This window comes from Pseudorasbora parva, chromosome 19, assembly GCF_024679245.1.
Source record: "Pseudorasbora parva isolate DD20220531a chromosome 19, ASM2467924v1, whole genome shotgun sequence".
Taxonomy (NCBI): Eukaryota; Metazoa; Chordata; class Actinopteri; order Cypriniformes; family Gobionidae; genus Pseudorasbora; species Pseudorasbora parva.
In genome coordinates this window covers 23,280,020-23,302,782 of record NC_090190.1, presented here as the reverse complement: position 1 = coordinate 23,302,782, position 22,763 = coordinate 23,280,020, and the positions used below count along the sequence as shown (strand labels likewise).

At 39.1% G+C, this 22,763-nt stretch overlaps 1 protein-coding gene across 3 annotated transcripts in view; it reads right to left on the bottom strand.

The window, feature by feature from the left end:
- Positions 1-773: 773 nt before the first annotated feature.
- The window catches only part of ptprua (protein tyrosine phosphatase receptor type Ua), a 353,612-nt gene continuing 331,622 nt past the window's right edge, over positions 774-22,763 (bottom strand). For all 3 annotated transcript variants that reach the window (XM_067426694.1, XM_067426695.1, XM_067426696.1), the window contains 5 exons: positions 15,366-15,680; positions 8,924-9,049; positions 4,459-4,616; positions 3,689-3,824; positions 774-1,725 (listed from right to left, as the gene is read on the bottom strand). In XM_067426694.1, coding sequence (XP_067282795.1) covers positions 1,663-1,725; positions 3,689-3,824; positions 4,459-4,616; positions 8,924-9,049; positions 15,366-15,680 — 798 coding nt within the window. In that variant the 3' untranslated portion in view covers positions 774-1,662. The remainder of the gene's footprint in view (positions 1,726-3,688; positions 3,825-4,458; positions 4,617-8,923; positions 9,050-15,365; positions 15,681-22,763) is intronic.

The following is a 22,763-nucleotide window of genomic DNA, read 5'->3' as shown; positions in this document are numbered from 1 at the left end:
TATATATATAATATATATATATATATATATATATAATATATATATATATATATATATATTTGGAAGCAATCCATGTATGAAATGTATCTGAAAACACAGCATTTGCAGGTTCTTTGGTAATTGATTAAAGCCATTTCGGAATTCATGTGGGTCATACTTCTTAGGTTGGAAATATGAATTAAAAAAAATTCTCTGAGTTTAATAAAAGTCTCTCCATTTAATCTCTTTGTTGTGTAGGGGGACAAACAATAGAGCTATTATTTGTATTTGAATGAAGAAAAACAAGCTTGATTAGAAAATGAACAACAATAATGACAATGAGATAAAAGCAACATTGGAATGTTTTATTCGTTTGTTACATTTTTTTCTTTTTTTTTTTAGAAAATAAAACACAACCAATAAATACAAAGATAAAAAGCAACTTTTTTTGGTGAGTTCCTCACCATATTCCAATAGTAGCATTTGTTTATTTTATATAATTGCGTATATCTTTTAGTTTTACTGTGCTCAATGACAGCGAGCAGCAGCACCCAAAGCACACTGGTCACAATGGATTGCAATGAAACATGAAACAGGCATGCAGATCCATGATTGATCCTCTTTGCGCGCGCACACACACACACACACACACACACACACACACACCCCATACAAAATGAGTTGGCACATTAAAGACAACATCTACAAACCTTTTTTTTTTCCTTTCTCAAAATATATATTATATATATATATACACAAAAAAAAAAAAAAAAAAAAAAAAAAAAAAAAAACAAGAAACCTTTTAACTATTGTTCTGACCTGTCTGAACTTTTGAGTGCCACTTTCTGATAAAGGTGAAGAATGTCATTGCACCACTGGCATGACCAAACAAATTTGCAAGAAAAACTCACTGTCACCATCCCAAACAGTCCCCAATCTGATACTGGTCAGCCAAACACTTAGTCTCTCCCCAAATTCAATTAATTGGTTGAGTCAATGTTGCTGTGTTGGGATGCTCAAACAAACAGAGCAATGTTCTGATAGCGCCACAGTGTTACACTTTTGAGGAGAATCAACTTATGAATGGCTCTGCACATTAGCTGGGATAGGAGATTAACATCAACAAATTATACAGATCACCTTAGAGTAATTCAATAAAAAAGAAAACTTCCATCTTCACATTCCCCTCACATTTAAGGTATGCGTTCTAGTAAAATCATCACAGTAGATCGCCCCATGTACACAGTTTAACAATACACGTAATGCACAAACACAATGTTATCCGCCCATGTTGTCGCCGTTGCAGTCACATAGTTTCAGTGTGTTTTCCTCCTGCATGGTGTATAAGGCCTAGAGGCGGAGCCCAGAGCCAGTGATCAAAGACGCATGTCGCAAATCTCAAAGCTGTTGAAATCTCATCAATTCCCTCAAGGGTTTGGCAGGAATATCTGGCACAGGGAGTCAGTGGAGGAGAAAACACCAAAACAAAAAGTACACAGAGGACAATAGAGGTTGAAGGTTAAAGAAATGTGCCACGTCTTGCATTCCCACTCTTGACGTAGATATGCATTCTCACTGAAGGACAGCTCATTCATATGGGCTGGATCGGCCCAAGCAAAAGGAAAAAGAGGAGGCAAGGTGAAGAGGTTGAAGCCAGTGCTGATGTGGTCTTGAGCTCTTATGTTATCTGACCTCGAGGCAGTCCAGGTACTCCAGAGCCAGCTCGTAGCAGAACCTGTACTGCTCCTGTGAACGACATCAAGGTTGCGTCAAATTTCTTTGGTGACATTCAATAGTTCAATTTCACAATGCAACTTCTTAGTAAATTTTTAATCCTATAACAAAAATTGTGAATTTTTGGAACAGAAAAAGAAAAAGGAGAAAATGTTTTTATTGCAATATTCTTTCTTTATTTTACTTAAGACTTGAAAACTCTTAGGCTACTTAAACTTAAAACTTTACCTAAAGAACCCTTGTACACATTCCCAGTGTATTGTGAAATATTATATATATATATATATATATATATATATATATATATATATATATATATATATATATATATATATAAAGATTTACAGTGGCAGCTCAGAGATGTACAGTAGCTTTTAAGTATGAAACTGAATGAATAAATGTAGGCTTAAATTAAAACTGCATAGTCTTCAATATACAAAATTAATTAAAAGCTACTGTATTAAAAGTCTTTTTTTTATTAACATCATGTTGGAGGTGAACTTTCCCGTTAAGGACAAGCGGTTCACTAGGCTGCTGCTGTCAATTGGGGGGGTTGGGTTGTTTGTGTTTATTCCATCTGTGATGTGCTATAATTTTTGAATATATATATATATATATATATATATATATATATATATATATATATATATATATATATATATATATATATATATATATATTAGGGCTGTCAAACAATTAAAACATTTAATCGTGATTAATTGCATGATTGTCATGAGTTAAATTGTGATTAATCGCAATTTAATCACAGATTTGTATATGTAGTAAATGCATCTAAAATTAAGTTTGAATTAAGTTTTTAACCCTTAAAGACCGAGACAGCCGCCCGCGGCTAAAAATAACTATCGTTCTAAAATGTTTAATAACTTTTAAACCGCAAATCCAATCAGCATGCTCTAAACTGCACCATAAAGAGTAGAATCTCCGTAGGAGAATCTACTTTCCATAGGTATAATATGTTTCGCGATTGATCATTCAGAGGCTCTGTAGTAAGCGTGGAGGTGTCATCAAAATATGCAGCATTGATTTGTCCGGTAAACACACGTGGTTTGTTCCCCTGAGCCAAACAGAATTATTTTTTTTATCATTAGTTCCCCCCCCCATTTCAACCTCTGCGCAGAGAGGTTGAAATGTCCGTTTATGAAAATAGCCGCCCACATGTAAACGTAGCCTCAGTATATTTTATTTCACGGTTTGGCACAACTTGATGTATTGTTTGCGTTTGGTTTTCATACTCAAATTAAAATATATTTCTCTGAAGAAAAATGTTTGTTTCAGTGTTGCTATTATATAACAATCTTTCTATTTACTTTACTAATTGAACTTTTTAGGACACATTGTCAGTCAATAAAATACACCTGATGACTCAAATCCTTCGAATATTCCTGTTTAATCGTCACGTCATCATCAATAAACCTGTCTCCGGCATGATGCCCCTGATCTTTCGAATATTCAGATCTAATATGACTTATGACTTGTAAGGTTACCATAATAATGATCATACACTGTTTGTTAATAGGCCAGAGGAGAACTTGCTCCCCTCCCCTCCATGACTAAGCCTGGTTTCTCTTTTTATCTCCATTATTCCACCTGATGGAGTTTTGGTTTCTTGCCACTGTCGGCTTTGGCTTGGCTTGCTCAGTTGGGGACACTACATTTTTTAACTAAATATCCAAATAAATGTAATAACTAAACTAATTAACTATATAAACTAAATTACTGATCTGCCCACATTGTCGCTATATGACAATTGAAATGAGCTAGATGACATCACTGTTGTCTCCAGAGCGGCTGCACAGCCGAATCAAATTCTGTTGCATTCTTTTCCTGTTAACACTGTGAAGCAGCTTTAAAACAATCGGTATTGTAAAAAGTGCTACATAAATAAAGTTGACTTGATTTGGTCTAATTATGGGAATTATCTATAGTGAAGATTCCCTATCTAAACACCACTAACCATGGACTCCACCATGTTGGGCTTGGAGTTCCGGAGAGTCTTGACGGCGTAGAACACATCGACCATGTTGTGATGATGCACCATCTCCATTATCATGGTGCAAGCGCAGAAAGTGCCACTACGTCCCCCACCATTCCTTAAAGACATTAATACGTTGTTTTATTAGCATCTTCAAGAAAATAAGCAGCTTGTAACACATGAAGGAGAGGGATCAGTGCAGCACACTTTCAAAGCTTGTGTGGATTATTGTATTAGAGATGTCTGGAGGGGATAGCGGTGAAAGAGCCATATTTGTGCCACCACCGGCTGCCAGATATCTGCAATACTTTTGAACATGAAGGAATGGAAAGTACCAGTGTGCTCTGGGGAAAAGTCATGCAATAAAAATGTCACATCTTACTGAGCTAAGATCATTTCCCTAGGGCTACTGATAGAAGAAGGGCACCCCAGCACTGATGCTTTGAAGCTCAATATGGTTCATCTGTATGACGCTATCATTAACAGAGAATAGACGTATTAAACTACAGACACGGGCAGGTGGCATGCACGTATCCTGAGGCAAGAGCACTGAGGAGTCAAATGCTGAGAAAAAAAATCAAGACATGAAAAAGCAGCCTGAGATGAAGCACTTTTAAGCAGATTTTCACTGTTGGATGGCAACGGATATTGAAGGAGCACAGGAGCAAACGAGACATGGATTGTATAATCAACACAATGAAGTGTAATTGCTCTCCAATTAGCATTTGAAAGCAGAGCCGTATGAAACTTACAAGCAGTGCACTATAGTGCGACCATCGCCACACTCCCTCTGCCACTTCTGCACTTGTGCCAGCAGGTTGAGAAAGGCCTTCTTAGAGTCTGGGATTTCACGATAAGCCGACCAGCGCAGAAACTGGAAATGTCGCACTACAAGATGACCTTCCTGCAACTGAACGATAAACACAGAGAGACCAAGACCAGAAGAAAGGGAAAATGATTAAAAATTGTAAACATAGCATGAAAAATTCAATTAAAATGGGGTTTTTAGTCTATTCAACTCAAAAGGGTTTAAATCTCGGAGGTGGCACATATGGAGGCTCCATGTCCCACTCTGAGGTTGGACACGGAGGAATGGACCTGCTTTTGCTTTCTCTCTCAAAACAATACTTTGAAAGCATATAAATATAATTTTCCCATATGTTTTTCATCACCATGTGCCCTTAGGGGCTCCATATGTGCCACATTAGAGATCTATACCTTCTTGATATTTAAACCAACAATTAAAACCGCATAAAAACAACCTGTTACATTGATATTAAATTAATTACAGTAAAAAGCATAACCATGACGTGCATATGTTTCTGTCAAAGTACATTATTTCCATTTAAAATAATTTGTTAAATTCACGACATACAGTCAAACCAAAAATTGTTCAGACACCAGATATAATATTTTACTAGTGGGTGCAGGACATTATAGTTAATTTATGTGAGTGAGAATAGTAAAATAAAGTAAACTGTGACATATTATACCCAAAATAATTATTCATACAGTAGACTACCTGTAAAATGTATACAAATTTGGGACCAGAATTATTCAGACACTTTGACCTAACCATGTTTTGCTTAAAGGGTTACTTCAGCGATTAGCATATGGCTTTGTATCAGTAGAAACCCTGGAGTATATTCAAATGATTGTGCTTCCCCCCTTCATATCCCCCTGAGACAAGAGATTTATGCCTTTTATTTCTGTAAAAATTCCTCCCATGACGCAAATATCGTCAATTTGCGCCATCGGAAGGATTGTTGGCCAGAGGCTAAAGACTACAGCCAGTAGAGAGCCATTTCCGCATGTTTTCAACTCGTGCGTGGGGGAGGGGAGATCACACTCACAGCTGCAGCCTCAGGCATTCATGCTTAAATGGTGCGGCCAGTAGAGCAAAGTAAGTCTTTCAACTTCTCAAACTAATTTCTATGAAAGTTAAGCTTTCAAAGGAATGAACTGAAAACGCGCCAGACTGAACATACGCTGTGAATCTATGCTGCTGACGCGTTTACCTCAGCTCTCATCAAGAGCTCATCCATGACTGTCAATATATCTGACTCCTGCGGCGTTTTGGGCTGTGAGAATCCCTCAGCGGCTAATCACATATTGAACAGACACATTCAGTTTTTAATTGTAGTGTCTGTTGTCTAGCTGAACTGATTTTATGAAAATGAACGCGGTTGCGGTGGAAAAGTGATCAGTGATTCAGTAATCTGGTAGGTGGCTTTGCGAGTGGCCTCGTAGGGCAGCGAAGTATTCTGGGAATTGTTGTCTTTCATCCCCATGAGACAAAAATACATTTTCTGTCTTTTCTCAGTCTAGAAAGCACTGAATTATAAAATAATTTCACATTTCTACTACATTAATGACCCAGTTTAAATACAGATTCATCTTCCCAGCGCAGAAGTACTCCTTTAAGTTGTGTTCTTTAATTGCTAATGCAACATTTTACACCACAGACTGTGAACAGAAAATGAAGCATTGCTTGGTAATTGGTTGGACTAAATTGATATTATCTAACTGTGTGCTTAAATTTAACAGCTGACAGCTGATTGGATGATTGCAATCCATTACATGCCTTTATATCAAAGTTATCTCAATTATCAAGATGAATTTGTCCTGACACAGTTTAACTCTGAGTTCTTGCCATATTGTATTACCATTTTCTAAACTATAGCAAATGAACTGTGATATAATGTGAGAAAATTATGAAACAATACATTTTGGTTTGTCTGTATATCACTTTATTCTATGAAAACATATTTAGTTTTAATACATTTTTAGTACATTTAAATAATACATATTATTTTATGTGTTATTATCTTAAACCCACAACATGTCAGAGGGTGCAACTGTCCGAACAAATGAACAGACTAAGTTAAACTATTTAAAATGTATTTAAAAAAATACTATAGTAATTATTTTAGGTTTAAAACCTTCCATATAAACATATTTTATAAATATCAGCAGTTTTAAAACTGTTAATTGAGATAATCAAAAAAACGTTTGTCCAAGCGATTGGTATATTCTAAAAATGTCAGAGTGGCACAAGTGTACACATGTATTATATGTATTGTTTAACATATTATGAAATGTTTTCTTTTTTGTCCACTTATTACACGGCTACTTGCCACATTTGTAAATAATTAGACAGGACATAGTGTCTAGCTTAAATATTTTATTAGGTCTTTAAATGCAAAGCTGCCACAAAGAAAGCAGTTGCTAGCAAGCAGCAAGTGCATTTAAGGGATATGGTAAAGTCAAATCACTTATTAAACCTCATTTCACCACATCAATATGAATATAAGAATCAATATGGAGATAAGAGATATTGATGAAACTGTTTTAACATCTTTTGTTGTTGATCCAAATATAAATATAAATAAATATATATAAATATATATAAATATATATATATATATATATATATATATATATATATATATATATATATATATATATATATATATATATAAATAAGGGACATAAATAGAACTACAATGAACTATATACAAACAGATGCCATGCAAACTGTATTACAATAAAAGTAATTGTGTAGGTCAAACAAACATATTGAAAAATGTATGGGAAATAAAATAAATAACTACAAATCAATAAGCATCCCAAACTTAGTCCCTTCTGAATCATACTTTATATTTAATATTCTGGTGTACTTTTGTTTTGTAATTTTATGTTGTTGTATATATATATACATAAGCAAACATTATCTGAAGGTTAAGCACATCCATTCACTGATGCCTGAAAAATGTCACTCTATTTTGTATCCTATTCATGGAACATCTACTGTAAGTCAAACTAATTTCAAAACAGCACACAATATTCAGCTCATCTGTAAGTCATTGACTGGATCCTTCGAGCATTAATTAGCATCTAAATTGCTCTGTAAAAATCCGCAAAAGCATCGTTCTGTCATTGGGCTTTTCTTTGTCTAGGGATGGCTCCGTTTAGCAACATGATCTATCAATATCACTCTACGCTTCAGTCTTGTACCTTTTTGGTGAAGTGAAAATCATCATTCCAACATGGGTGGTTCTCTCTGGGGTCCTGTGAAGAGGCAGTATGGGACAATTTCTGACAATGACATGGAGTGTTTGCCCGGCTTGCAGAGTCTCAAAGAGACAGAGGGGAAATACGGACTGACAAGGGCTAGCCAAACTGACAGAGGTACGGATGGGAATGTGGCTAAAGGTTGACAGCCTGGCTGACAGGAGTGCTAAAGGGGGCCAACAATGAGAGGTGCAACACTCGGGACAAGATTTCAAAGAGACAGGATGTTGACAATGATGCCATCAGGGAGGACTAAGGTCAGCTAGAGGTGTTAGAAAGTGCCTTTTTATTCAGACAAGTCAATATCAGAAGCTCAGACCACACTAAGAGAGATACAACGCACACAACTTTATAACTCTCTCTCTCACACACACACACACACACACACACACACACACACACACACGTTTGTTTTTTGTGACATATGGGGACATTCCATAATGTTTTTTATACTGTACAAACCGTATTTTCTATCCCAGTACACTGCCCCTACCCCTAAACTTACCCATCACAGGAAACATACTGCATTTTTACTTTATAAAAAAAAAAATAATCCTTGTATGATTTATAAGCATTTTGAAAAGTGGGGACATGGCCAATGTCGGCATATTTGTAATACCTATGTCATACCTATGTCATTATACACATTTGTGTCCTCATATGTCACAAAAACATGCCCACACACACACAAACACACACACACACACACACACACACACACACACACACACACACACACACACACACACACACACACACACACAAGAAATCCAGCGAGAAATTAACAGGTCTAATTATAGCAATGTAGCAATGTAGTGTCCGCCAGTGCTATTTTGTGAAATGGAGACTGACCACAATTTTATACCTGTGCCTTTATTTTATCGGTATTGAATTCATTTTCTACATGTCCCTGAAAAGATCATTTAGCCATTAGCATCTCAGTTAATTAACCTTTCTGGAGTGGGCATGAACTCAGATAATCTATTTAAAAAAAAAGATAGATGTTAAGACAGGTGATTCATTTAATGAGGTCTGATTTTAATGAGGTACTGTAATAAATGTCAGCACTAAAACTGGGTGATTGTACGGCACATAGGAGATAACATATATTTGAAGATGACATATATGGCACGTTAAACTCACCCGTGTGATGTTGTTCACCCTGAATAGACGAGTGACAACATTGTCATCAGTGGATCTGGAGAGTAGCTCCACTGTCATGGGTCCATACTGCTGCATCCCGGTTTCAGGCCAGTACTGCAGACAAGGCTGAGAAAGAGAAGAAAAAAAATTATATAAATTGCTGTGCAATAAAATGTTATTTGTAGAAGGAAAAAAAGAGAAAATAATATACAATAATAATAATAATATTATTTATAATAATAATAAAATCCATTATATAACCAAATAAAATACAATTAAACGACACATGTGAAATATATCAAAATAATCACACTTATTATACCACCCAGATTCCAAAAAAGCTGGGACACTGTACAAATTGTGAATAAAAACAATGCGATGATGTGGAAGTTTCAAATTTCTATATTTTATTCAGAACATACCATAGATGACATGTCAAATGTTTAAACTAAGAAAATTTATAATTTTTAAGGGAAAAATAAGTTGATTTTAAATTTCATGGCATCAACACATCTCAAAAAAAGTTGGGACAAGGCCATGTTTACCACTGTGTGGCTTCCCCTCTTCTTTTTATAACAGTCTGCAAATGTCTAGGGAATGAGGAGACAAGTTGCTCAAGTTTAGGAATAGGAATGTTGTTCCATTCTTGTCTAATACAGGCTTCTAGATGCTCAACTGTCGCATCTTCCTCTTTATGATGTGCCAAATGTTTTCTACGGGTGAAAGATCTGGACTGCAGGATGGCCATTTCAGTACCCGGATCCTTCTTCTATGCAGCCATGATGTTGTAATTGATGCAGTGTGTGGTCTGGCATTGTCATGTTGTAAAATGCAAGGTCTTCCCTAAAAGAGATGTCGTCTGGATGGGAGCATATGTTGTTCTAGTACTTCAATATACCTTTCAGCATTGATGGTGCCTTTCCATATGTGTTAGCTACATCTGTAATTAATTACAGATGTAATTTCATGTAGATATTTTTTTTATGTAAGTAGAATGTACAAACATGTATGCACACAACACATGCATTTTATCAAAATTAAAATGTTAGTACATAGTAATTAAGGTCACCTGATATAAAGTGGGTCCAAAGTATTTGTGTAGGTCAACACATTTAGGAAACCTGGGCATTAATTTATCCAACAAAATCTTAGTGATTTCTCCCCAGCTCTGAATAGTCAGGTCCTTTGCACCTTAGAGCTTAGCAGTAGTACCCTCCAGGAAGCCAATGTCTCTGAAGTAAGATAACCAAATTAAAGTTGTAGTGGTGAATGGTTCTATCCAAAGGTATGGAAGCCACAGAGTAAAACATTTTAAAAGGTTGCAACTTTTTATCTCACAATTGCAAGTTTATATCTTGCAACTCTGACATTTTTCAGATATAAATTCACAACTGCAAGTTATAAAGTCAGAATTGTGTGATATAAAGTTGCAATTGGGTTAGAAAGTCAGAATAGTGAGATATAAAAATCTTTTCTTTTTTATTCTGTAAGCTTCCATACAAAGGTTTAATGTTTTTCTTGTCAAATGCACTAACGGACATTGTTAAAGATAAACAATACTTGTGTTACAGTATTTATTGATATGTTAACATTTGTTAAATAAAACAAAACAACTTTTTTATGTACCAATTTTTTTTTTTTGTTTTGTTATCTGATTTTTGAAATCAATCTTATTTTGATTTTAGGAACACTGCCCTGATATATTAATGTACACCGATCAGGTGTATGACACTGTTATGACTGATCACTGACAGGTGAAGTGAATAGCACAGATAATCACTTCATCACAGCATCTTTGAGTGGGTGGGATATATAAGGCAGCAAGTAAGCATGTTGTCCTCAAAGTAGGAGCAGTTAAGCAGGAGGAAAATGGGCAAGCATAAGGATTTGTGCAAGTTTGACAATGAGAAAATTGTGTTGGCTAGCATCTCCAAAACTGCAGTTCTTGAGGGGAGTTCTTGATATGCAGTGGTCAGTATCTAGCAAAAGTGGTCCAATGAAGACACAGTGGTAAAACAATGACAGGGTCATGGCTTATTTATGTAATCCATGTATGGTCAGATCAAACAGATGAGCTACTGTAGCTCAAACTGCTCAAGAAGTTAATGCTGGTTCTGATAGAAAGGTGTCAGAATACACAGTGCATCGCAATTTGTTGCGTATGGGGCTGCATAGCCACAACCCAGTCAGGGTGCCCATGCTGACACCTGTCCACCACCGGAAGCGTGGTGGGCACATGACCATTAGAACTGGACCACAGAGCAATGGAACAAGGTGGCTTGGTCTGATAAATCACAATTTATTTTACAATATGTAGATGGCCAGGTGCGTGTGCATCACTTATACCTGGGGAACACATGGCACCAGGATGCAATATGGGAAGAAGGCAAGCCGGTGGAGGCAGTGTGATGCTTTGGGCAACGCTCTGCTGGGAAACCTTGGGTCCTGCAATCCATGTGGATGTTATTTTGACACGTACCACCTACCTAAGAATTAATGCAGACCATGTACACCTTTTCATGGAAATGGTATTTCCTGGTGGCTGTGGCCTCTTTTAGCAGGATAATGCATACTGCCACAAAGCAAAAAAAAAAAGCAAAAAAAAAAAAAGAGTTTGAGGTGTTGACTCGGCCTCAAAATTCCCCAGATCTCAATCCAATGGAGCATCTGTGGGATGGGCTGAACAAACAAGTCCGATCCATGGAGGCCCACCTTGCAAGGCACAGGACTTAAAAGGATCAGTATATATATATATATATATATATATATATATATATATATATATATATATATATATATATATATATATATATATATATATATATATATGCCAAAATAGCCCTGACCTGTTGAGGCATGGACTCCACTAGACCTCTGAAGGTGTGCTGTGGTATCTGGAAACAATATGTTATCAGCCTATATATATATATATATATATATATATATATATATATATATATATATATATATATATATATATATATATATATATACTGATCCTTTTAAGTCCTGTGCCTTGCAAGGTGGGCCTCCATGGATCGGACTTGTTTGTTCAGCCCATATATATATATATATATATATATATATATATATATATATATATATATATATATATATATATATATATATATATATATATATATATATATTATGCCCCACATAATGTAAATAATAATAAGATACATATTCAATTCAATGTCTATGATTTGATTTGATTTTTTTACGATAGCAGCCAGAGAAAATGGGCATATTTTTATTAAGCGAAGGGTGAAGACAGACAGTGAAAGGATAATGGAGTCAAGGAAACACCAGAGATAGGCTAATCAGCACCAAAAATCCAATCGCGGCCCACCAAGATAAATAATCCTTGCTCATTTCTCCATATCGGCTGCATTTTCTCGTCCAATCTCCCACCAGATTACCATTTGCTCAATGTGTCAATTAATTTTCACTCACGCCTGTTGCAGACAGATCTAATCCAACACAGTTTTATTTGAAACGAGTAGGCGTGAAACAGCTTCAGCCATGTATTTTCAGTGTGAGATAGAGATGTTGATATAGATGAGATTGAAATTGATAAATCCTTGTCACAGTGATGCGTATTAACATAGTGACATGGTGCAGAAGAAGATAAATATTCATACAAGCACACAGATCAGAAAGGGGTGACTGCACAGGAAAGAGAATAGAGGGATATTTCTAGAAAGATAGAGGGCTAACTGAGTGAGATAATGCCAAGAAAAACATTCACACACATCAGATGGGAGACAGGAAACTTAAATAACTATTAAATAGCCTTGTGCGGATCATCTCACAAATACAAAGCACAAATACAGATGTATTATCAGGTGAGCCTTAAAGATGACACATTCTAATTATGCATTCAGTCGAATAATGCGCACCAGAGATGTTTTATCATGGAGAACGGGTCACAGTGGTTCCCTGCAGGGGGAGAAGAGTGAAAATCACGAGTAGGTTGGTGTCTTGGTGAGTTTGTCCTTTCTATTGCCAATTTAGACAAGTCAAACACATTATCGATGTGGGGAGTCTCAAATGTAAGGCATATTGTGTGTGTGTACGCTGTTCACCCAGAGTGAGAATTGGGGGGGGCCTCTGACCTACCAAAAAATTGCTTTCACACCCTCAAAGACTTCAAAACAAAAGATTGCAGGGGAACTTAAAATATGTAAAGGTTATATTCACAACACAGATGTCTCTGGCCTCAGCCTGATTTTTATCTCATCGCATGTGTTTTTTGGATGAAGCAAAAACATTACATATTGTACTAAATCTGACATTTTTAATTGTAATCTAAACCACTTTCATATGTGTAAATAGATTTTGTAATATAATTGGTGCATTTCTTTTCTGCATTTCTTTTATTTTTGTAATATAACTGGTGCATCAATATGTATGTGTACATACAAGTACATACATGTACATGTGTATGTGCACACATGTACATGTACTCTGTAGCAAATTTCAAATAATTATGACGTATGCAAATTTGGAACAATATGTGGGTCGCAGAGCTGATTTACAATACAACACGTTCGTTGTATTTCACAATAAAATGTGTATTTGTAAAAAAAAATATTTAAAAAAAGTTACCTGGTTGTCTTACATTTTTTAGCTCATTGAAATTTTAAATTTGAGTTATTACAAGGAAAATTTTTGAGAATCGACAACCTTTATTCAAATATTATTAACAGATTTTGTAAGCATGTTGGGTAATTGTGTGTTTCATTTGTGATGACGCAGTAAAACATGCCAAATTGTGCTATTTTCATTATTTAGCAGTTTTTTCATGTGGTTCAGATACAATATTGTGAGTTTCTATTTATTTAACCAATTTCCTTCATTGTAACAATTCAAATTTTTAATTTCAATAAATGCAAAATTTGAAGGCAACCAGGTTACTTACTTTTTTAAGTTAAACCAACAATATTTTTTTTACAGTGTGCTTGTGTAATGTTTTTTTTTTACTAGTTTCAGCCCAACGCAGTTATTTTCACGTCCAACGCCATGTTGTTTCAATAGAAAATGCACTCACACCTATCTGTTCGCCTAAGGGCGTGCTGGTCTGAAAAAGGAGTGTGTTCAGGCACATTATCATCACATTGCTATTTTGAGGCAACTGAAATAGACTACGCCATTGGACAACAAAAACTTGGTCCAAAGGCAGTAGCGCAGTATATTTTGTGTTATTTAAAGGATACCTTAGTAACAATGCGCATATACTCTGCTTATTACACACAGGGATGCACAGCAGCACACAAACATGTTTAAATATTCAAAATAAAAGGATTCCTCTCTGGAGAAGCATTCTGTCTTTTCGCTCGCGAATTTCGCTATGTAAATAGGGAATCCACCATGGTGCAAGCACAACTGATTGGACTCCTTAAGAGACTAGGTACAACCCTTTTAGACCATTTAGTCGTTAAACTAGCAAAAGTGGATTCAAACATTCTCTAAGTGCACCTGTGCCATCTGCTTCACTAGAAAAAAATAAAATGATAATTTTCTTCTGTTAAGAATTGACTGCAGTAAGAATCACTTCACATTTTTCTTATTTTGTTTAAATATCAATTTCTTTCATTTAGAACTGCCCTTCAGAAACAACATAAGATACTTACATGTTTCCCGGAAGGCAAATTAAGTACAATTTACCTTGATCTTCAAATTCAATAAGTTTTCACCCCTGGCTCTTAATGCATTGTGTTTCCTTCTGGAGCATCAGTGAACCTGTTTGAACCTCTTTTTTTAATAGTTATGTTTAAGTCTCTCAATTGTCATCAATTTGAAAATATGGATCTCAAAATCATACAATCATTGCTGGAGAGGGTTCAAATATGCAAAAGATTTTTCACTGAAGAATTTTCAGAACCAAAAAGATTTTTCCGAAGAACACTCGACCATTTAACTACTCAGGACAAACAGGGGGCTCATCAACAACCATCAATCGTTCATAAACTTTTGAACAGGGTCAGTATAAATTCAGCTATTTTTGTCTTGTGGACTATATTTAAAACTATTTTATGTCAAATATCTTATTCAGGATAGTACTAAATAAAAAATAGCATGCATTTTGAATGATCTGTCTTATTTAGTTAAAATGATTCACATTTTCGCAGATTCTGCAAGTGGTTCACATATTTTTTTCCTGCAACTGTATAAAAAATTCAAACATAATACCTACTTAGTATGCAATGTCAGACGGAGCGTTAGATTGGGGTTGTGCTCACTGTGTGAAGTAGTTTTGACCTAACTCTTGTGTAATTAGTCCTGCTAGTTATTGTGATAAAATATAATGGACACGAAAGATCAGTATAGAGCAAGCTACAAGCTGAGCGGAATAATTCCAGGAATGAGTGCTATTGTGTAATTTGGACAGCATCAATGCACATTGCAGGTTGTTGATCTGTTAATCTAGCTCCCTTACCCAGGCAGAGTTGGACTGGTTGAGTTGGTTGAGCATGACGATGGAGGTACAGCCATAGTCAAATACAAGTCTCCAGAAGTCTGCGGTGGTGGTGGGCAGAGGGTGAGGGGTGACCACAAATGCAGCAGGCTGCAGGAAGCTGTCCATCAGTGCTGCGTTTATGTAGTTGCTGCCATCTCCCTCAGTGGACACGAGAAACGCGAGGGCACGGTCGGGCGGCAGCACGTCCATGCTCCGGTTCTTTTCGCGGTTCCGGGGCAGCAGAGAGACGCTGCACTCCTCCACATCCAGGTGAGGGGTTACAGAGTTTAGTGTCTGAAGAGAAAAAAAGCCAGAAAAAGAGAAAAGTCAAGGGATCAAGGGGTGCCTGAGTGCACTCAAAGGAAGTGGAATGATATAACTAAGTGAGACGATAAGAGAATGAGGAAGTACAATTATGCATGCAATAGCTAGAGGCAAAATGACCAACAAAGCTTAAGCAGAAAAAGTGTAAAATGCTGTGAAAGGAAACACATTAAGAACACAGATAACCAAATTTCCCTGACATCTAGAACCCTTCAGCCACTAAAATAACAACACCACCATATTAAGAATCAAGTTTGTAATTATGTAAATATGATATTTTTATAATTGTGTCTTATGAACTTTATGTAAACATCTCTTATGTGAAATAGCAGTACTACATTCTGAGAAAAAGTATTTCTTAATAATATTTGAATTACTATATTTAACATTTCACAGATTCTGCAAGGTGTGTTTCAAGGTATGACCTCAACTAGCTCTAGATAAAGGCAGAGAAAATAATTTGAATTTAAAATGATTTGGTCTCGGGCAAAGAATGGCTGCAAAGCTTAATGGCTGAAAATAAATGCAGACTGGTCACATATGAATACTTATGCTATGAGCCTTGAGGTGAATGAATCAAACTGAGAATTATGCAGATTATTACACTTGATGTGTAAAGTACTTCAATCCTGATTGGTTCTGACAGCACAAATGGGACATTGCAATTATGATTATTAAGATTGCATTGGCTCTGAGAGCCGTGCTATCAGAAGTACAGGGACAGGTATACACTCTGAGAGCGTTAGGCATGAAGCCTTTAATAGCTTAATTTTAAAAAACATACATGCGGAACTGTAAGATGAGGGAACACCCCATTAAACCCCCTCTAAATGAATGAAAATAGATGCTACAGCTGATTGACTTCATCAAAGTTTGAGCTGTGAGTCAGTGTGCAGCACTTAAACTGGATGAAACGAAACGACATGATTGCATAAACAAGCCATTGTGATTTTATTGAAAAAACCATCAAATGAGTACAATCCTAACAAACTACATTTTATCTAGATAATGTGAGTGGTGCCTGCCTGTGCTACAAGATGTTGCCAACTTTCCTAGTATTGCTCTCCAGTTTTTACCACATTGCTAGGGTGCTATGGATGGTTGCTAGGTGGTTTTACTGGCTAAAGTGAAAAAGATTTTGTCCATATGATACTGTGATGCTTTTCTTTCTTTCTTTCTTATATATATATATATATATATATATATATATATATATATATATATATATATATATATACATGTGATCTCATAGGTTTCACATGTGATATTATGGGTTTCACATGTGATCTCGTGGGTTTCACATGGGAATTTTATGTGTTTCACATGTGTTTCACATGTGCAAATGTTCCAAAAGCACACATTTCCCATGTAAAACACATGTGATCCACATATTTCACATGTGCTTTTAACATGTTAAATTCCACATGTGGATGTGTTCACATGTGATCCACATGTGCTTCTAACATGTTTTTACATGTTAAATTTCACATGTGAAAATTCACATGTACATTTGGTCACATGTGGCCACATGTGTTTTTGCACATGTGAAGTTCATGTGTTTTTTTTGTAAGGGATTATATATATATATATATATATATATATATATATATATATATATATATATATATATATATATAATTTAAAGAAAGAAAGAAAGAAAGAAAGAAAGAAAGAAAGAAAGAAAGAAAGAAAGAAAGAAAGAAAGAAAGAAAGAAAGAAAGAAAGAAAGAAAAACATCACAGTATAAAACCTTTTTCACTTTAACCAGTCAAAAGTTTCAGAACAAAAGATTTTTTAATGTTTATAAAGAAAAACATTGCTCGTGAAGGCTGCATTTATGTTATTAGAAATACAAAAAAAGCTGTAATATTGGGAAATATTATTAAAATATAAAATAACTGTTTTCTATTTGAATATATTTTAAAAATGTAATTTATTCCTGTGATGCAAAGCTGAATTTTGAGCATCGTTACTTTAGTCTTCAGTGTCATATGATCCTTCAGAAATCATTCTAATGTGATGATTTACTGTTCAAGTATCACCTGTGTCCGTTACCTCTGATAATAAACTTTACACTTGCACTAATCCATCTGTGTCCTCGTCTGTGTCTGACAGGTGCATTCATTTGGCTATTTTTCTTAATGACAAACAAAACAACAAAACGGTACAATGACAAACTCCCTTAAATGGGCGCTTTTACATTTTGTCTTGCTGAAATAAAATATATCACAATCATGCCATTCAGCTCCTCACCCTCATCATTAATTAAATCTGATTCCTGCTGCTGGTCTGTGCTGTGACTCTTATTCGGCTGCACGTTCAGTTTTTAATTGTAGTTAATGTTCTCTAAATTAACTAAATGATTTCTACTACTATAAAATATCAAAATGACAATTGGGGCGGTGCCATGGTGGGCAAGTAATGTAACTGGTGTTATGCTGGTAACACCAACTATCGCAGCAAATCGCCTTTAACCCTTTATTATCAATCTAAATCAATCTACTGTGAAATATAGGAGCTTGTTACTGCGATGTAACAGACCTGTGTGTTTTGTTTCACTAGTGCAGTGTCCGTTCTCAGAGCATATAAGCCCTGCCCGCATGAGAAGTGCCACTTTTCCAGATTCCTGCCTTCATTAGAGAGAAGAGTATGTTCAGCCCTATCCCTCCGAAGCTTCGACTATTCGCTGTTGATTACTACCGAAGCTTTGAAGCTCAAAAAATGGTATTCGGACCAGCCCTAGCCAAAGTTCCTAGCCAATTGAATTTGTCATGATTGCAAATAGGTAATTCTGATACATGCAATTACTAATCATTATAACATGTAGGGATTTGTATCTTTATGTACACAATTTTTAATATTTAAAATGTTTGTGTGCTGCTGTGTGTCCCTGTGTATGCTTAATAAGCAGATTGGATGTGCATTGTGCAAATGCCTATAGATGAATATGACTAATGTGTCCCCACAAAACAACACTTTGCTATTGTGATAGGGCTCTTTTTTATTTTGCCAGCAGCCATATCACACTGTAGCCCAAGACTGGTTTCCCACTTAAGCTAAGCAGGGATGAGCCTGGTCAGTACCTGAAAGGGAGACCAACTGGGAAAACGGCTCGGGTTATGTATATAACCCTTGTTCCCTGAGAGGGAACGAGCACTGCGTCGAAACGCTTTGGGGATGCTCCCTAAGCATCAGCGAATCTGAAGTCTGAATAAACACTAGTCCAATCCGATTGGTCGTGCGTGATGACGTCATTGTGACGGCGTACCCGGAAGTATAAAAGGGGAGCCGGCGCATAATGGCGGCAGTTCTTTGCTCTGAAGCATGCGCTCCAGGCGTGCCGAGGTGTGGCGGAACGACGCAGTGCTCGTTCCCTCTCAGGGAACAAGGGTTATATACATAACCCGAGCCGTTCCCTTATCGAGGGAACTTCCCACTGCGTCGAAACGCTTTGGGGAACGAGTACCCACTAGGCCACACCGAGGGTAGCGCCTGTCCTAGTGTGAAGCCGGAACCGGGCACAACTAGGGTTGGAGCACCCTCGCGCCAGGCGTCGCAGGGAGATCCAGGCTGTAAAACCTGATAAAGGTGTGTGTGGGGTAGCCCACCCCGCCGCCTCGCAGATATCCTGCAAGGGGACCCCAGAAAGGAGTACCACCGAAGAGGCCATGCCTCTGGTGGAATGTGCCCTCACGGCTACAGGTGAAGGCAAACTGCGCACCTGATAAGCCATGGTTATCGCCTGGACAATCCAGTTACTGATTGTCTGAGTAGACGCAGGCAACCCCTTCTTGGGTGAGCCGAAACACACCAACAGTTGTTGTGATCTCCTCCACTGTGCAGACTTTGCCAGATACACCCTGAGTGCCCTGACCGGGCAGAGTAGGTGAAGTCTCCCCTCTTCCGCCGTCACGTGAGGCGGAGGATGAAATGCCTGCAGAACTAAAGACCTGACCACCCTCGATGGGACCTTAGGCACGTAGCCTGGCCTAGGGTGTAAGATGGCCTTCACTCCACCCGGGGCAAACTCCAGGCAAGTCGGCGTTAATGCCAAGGCCTGGAGATCTCCCACTCTCCTCAGAGAGGTAATGGCGAGGAGAAAAGGCACCTTGAGGGTCAGATTTTTCGGTTCTGCTGACTCCAATGGCTCGAAGGGGGCCTCAGCCAGCCCCTCGAGAACCACTGCCAGATCCCAGGTTGGAACTCTGGACTGAGCACGTCTGTACCATGGCATCCAACCCCAGCGGGGCTGGATGCGTGAGGGAGAACCACAGTGGACAGCGGGACGTCTCTCGAGACGCAAACAGATCCACTTCCACTGGGCCGAACCTCTCGCACATGGCCTCCACCACCTCGGGGTGGAGCCGCCACTCCCCGGGCCTCAGCCCCTGCCTCGACAGGATGTCTGCTCCCTGATTTTGAACCCCCGGGACGTACATTGCCCTGATGGACAACAGTTTCCCCTGGGACCACAGGAGGATTAGATGCGCCAGTCTGAACAGAGGGCGCGACCTTAACCCTCCCTGGCGATTGAGGTACGCTATGACAGCCGTATTGTCTGTCCGCACCAGGACATGTTGGCCGCGGAGGTCCGGGAAAAAACTCCTGAGAGCTTTGTAGACCGCCATCATCTCCAGGCAATTTATGTGCCAGGAGGAATGGCGGCCCTCCCACGGGCCCCTCGCAAAGCGGCCGTCCATGACCGCGCCCCAACCAGTGAGGGAGGCGTCTGTTGAAACGGATTACCGGCAACAGGACGCTCCCAACACTGGCCCCTGGGACAGAAACCAAGGTTTCTTCCATATGACTAGGAAACGAAGGCATCTGCGCGTTACCCTGATCATACGAAAGGGATTCCCTCTGGGGGAAAATCACCACTGGAGGGGTCTCATGTGTAGCAGGCCGAACGGTATCACGTTGGACGCTGCTGCCATGTGCCCCAGCACTCTCTGAAAGTGCTTCACAGTGGTGTGCTTAACAGTGAGGCCGAAGGGAAGAACCCGATATTGGTACGCCTCGCCCCCGAAAGCGAACCTCAGGCCTCCTGTGGGCAGGAAGGATGGAGATATGAAATATACGTCTTTAGATACATCGTGACGAACCAGTCCTCGAACTGGATCTGACTCACGATGGGATAATTAGCATCTTGAACCTGAATCTCCTCAGAGAACGGTTCAAGTACCTCCGATTTAATAATAGACGCACCCTTCCATCCTCTTTGGGAACCATGAGGTAGCGACCGTAAAGCCGGACTCCCTGTCTGGCAGAGGGATACACAATATAGCCTCCTTTACCCTCAGGGAGCACACTTCCTGTTCCCTACCTGCCACTGGGCTGGGCACACCACTATTCAGGCCACACCGATGAACCCCGGTGGTGGAACGCTGAACTGCAGTCTCTACCCTTTGCCCAAGGTACACAGGGCCCCAGCAGATATATTCGGGAGCATAACCATGCGCCGAGATATTCTACTAGGGGAACCAGCCTCTCAAGGCTGGTCTCTGGTACCCACCAAACCTCCTGCCCGACCCCCTGAAGCGGCCACCCGGCAGGGCTTAGTCGGGGAGGATTTTCGGTGTGCGAACACATTCGCTGCCCAGCCGAGGTCTCCCTAGAGGCGGCTAGAGTAGCATGTGTTCGCAGGAAGTCAATGTGGCCCGAGCGTCATAGACGGCGGATCGCAGCATCGACTTCCAGAAAACTCCACAGAGGAGGCGACCTCGATCGCTCCTCTGGAGAGGGGGCTGGCCAGCAGGCCACTGGGCTGGGCACACCACTATCCAGGCCACACCGATGAACCCCGGTGGTGGAACACTGAACTGCAGTCTGCACCCTTTGCCCATGGAACACAGGGCCCAAGCAGATATATTCAGGAGCATAATGACTATGCGCTGATATATTCTACTAGGGGAACCAGCCTCTCAAGGCTGGTCTCTGGTACCCACCGAGCCTCCTGCCCGACCCCCTGAAGCGGCCACCCGGCAGGGCTTAGTCGGGGAGGATTTTCGGTGTGCGAACGCGTTTGCTGCCCAGCTGCAGTCTTTCTAGAGGCGGCTAGAGCAGCATGCGTTCGCTGGAAGCCAATGTGGCCCGAGCGTCGTAGACGGCGGATCGCAGCATCGACTTCCAGAAGACTCCACAGAGGAGGCGATCTCGAACGCTCCCTGGGAGCAATCACAATTTGGATGATAGGCTGAAATACCTAACTCCTCAAAGTCAGATAAATCCCATTTAATTGCACAGAATTAAATGCCACCAAAAACACCCAAATAGTGAACACAACTGGGATGATAGGCTGATAATCTAACTCCTCAAAGTTAGATAAATCCCATTTAATTCCTCAGAAATAATTGCCACCATAATCACCCCTCACGTGAACATGCTGAATGATAGGCTGAATAGACATATCTAACTCCTCAAAGTCAGATAATGTTTAATTTAAATTCCTCAGAATTAAATGCAGCCCTAATCACCAGACCATACTGTTTAAATATGTATTCAACTACTCGTCATCTACACGCTGCCTCAGCAACGCGAGATTCGAATCGTTCCCAACATATTTGGCTTTCATCCCTCGAGATGAAAGACCACAGGCGCGAGGCTGAAACACTCGAAAACGCACGTTTCTGTACGCTACGAGACATTTCTCAACGACCACAGCCAGCACCCTATGGGGCTGACTGCAAGCCTCGCTAAACAGTATCACATGTACACATATAGCGTGTGTTCACTTCTGTTGCAGACCCTTAATGCACGCGCTGCCTCGGCAACGCGAGATCGAGCCTGCATTATAAGGTGGCGAGCTCTCGTTTGCTTCACTCCGTCGACGCTGAGCACATCTAATTCCTCGGAATCAGATCGCTCAAGCATCTGGTTCTCCCTCCCGGGGAAGAGCCGCATCGCGGGCTTCCGCACGGGAACGGAGAACACGGGGTTACTACAGGCAGCCCCCTCGGGGACTGCCTGAGCACCTTATTTTATGAGTGAAGCAGTGTGTATGGTGTTTTAACGTCACCCGCCTCGATGCTGAGCACTCTAATTCCTCAGAATCAG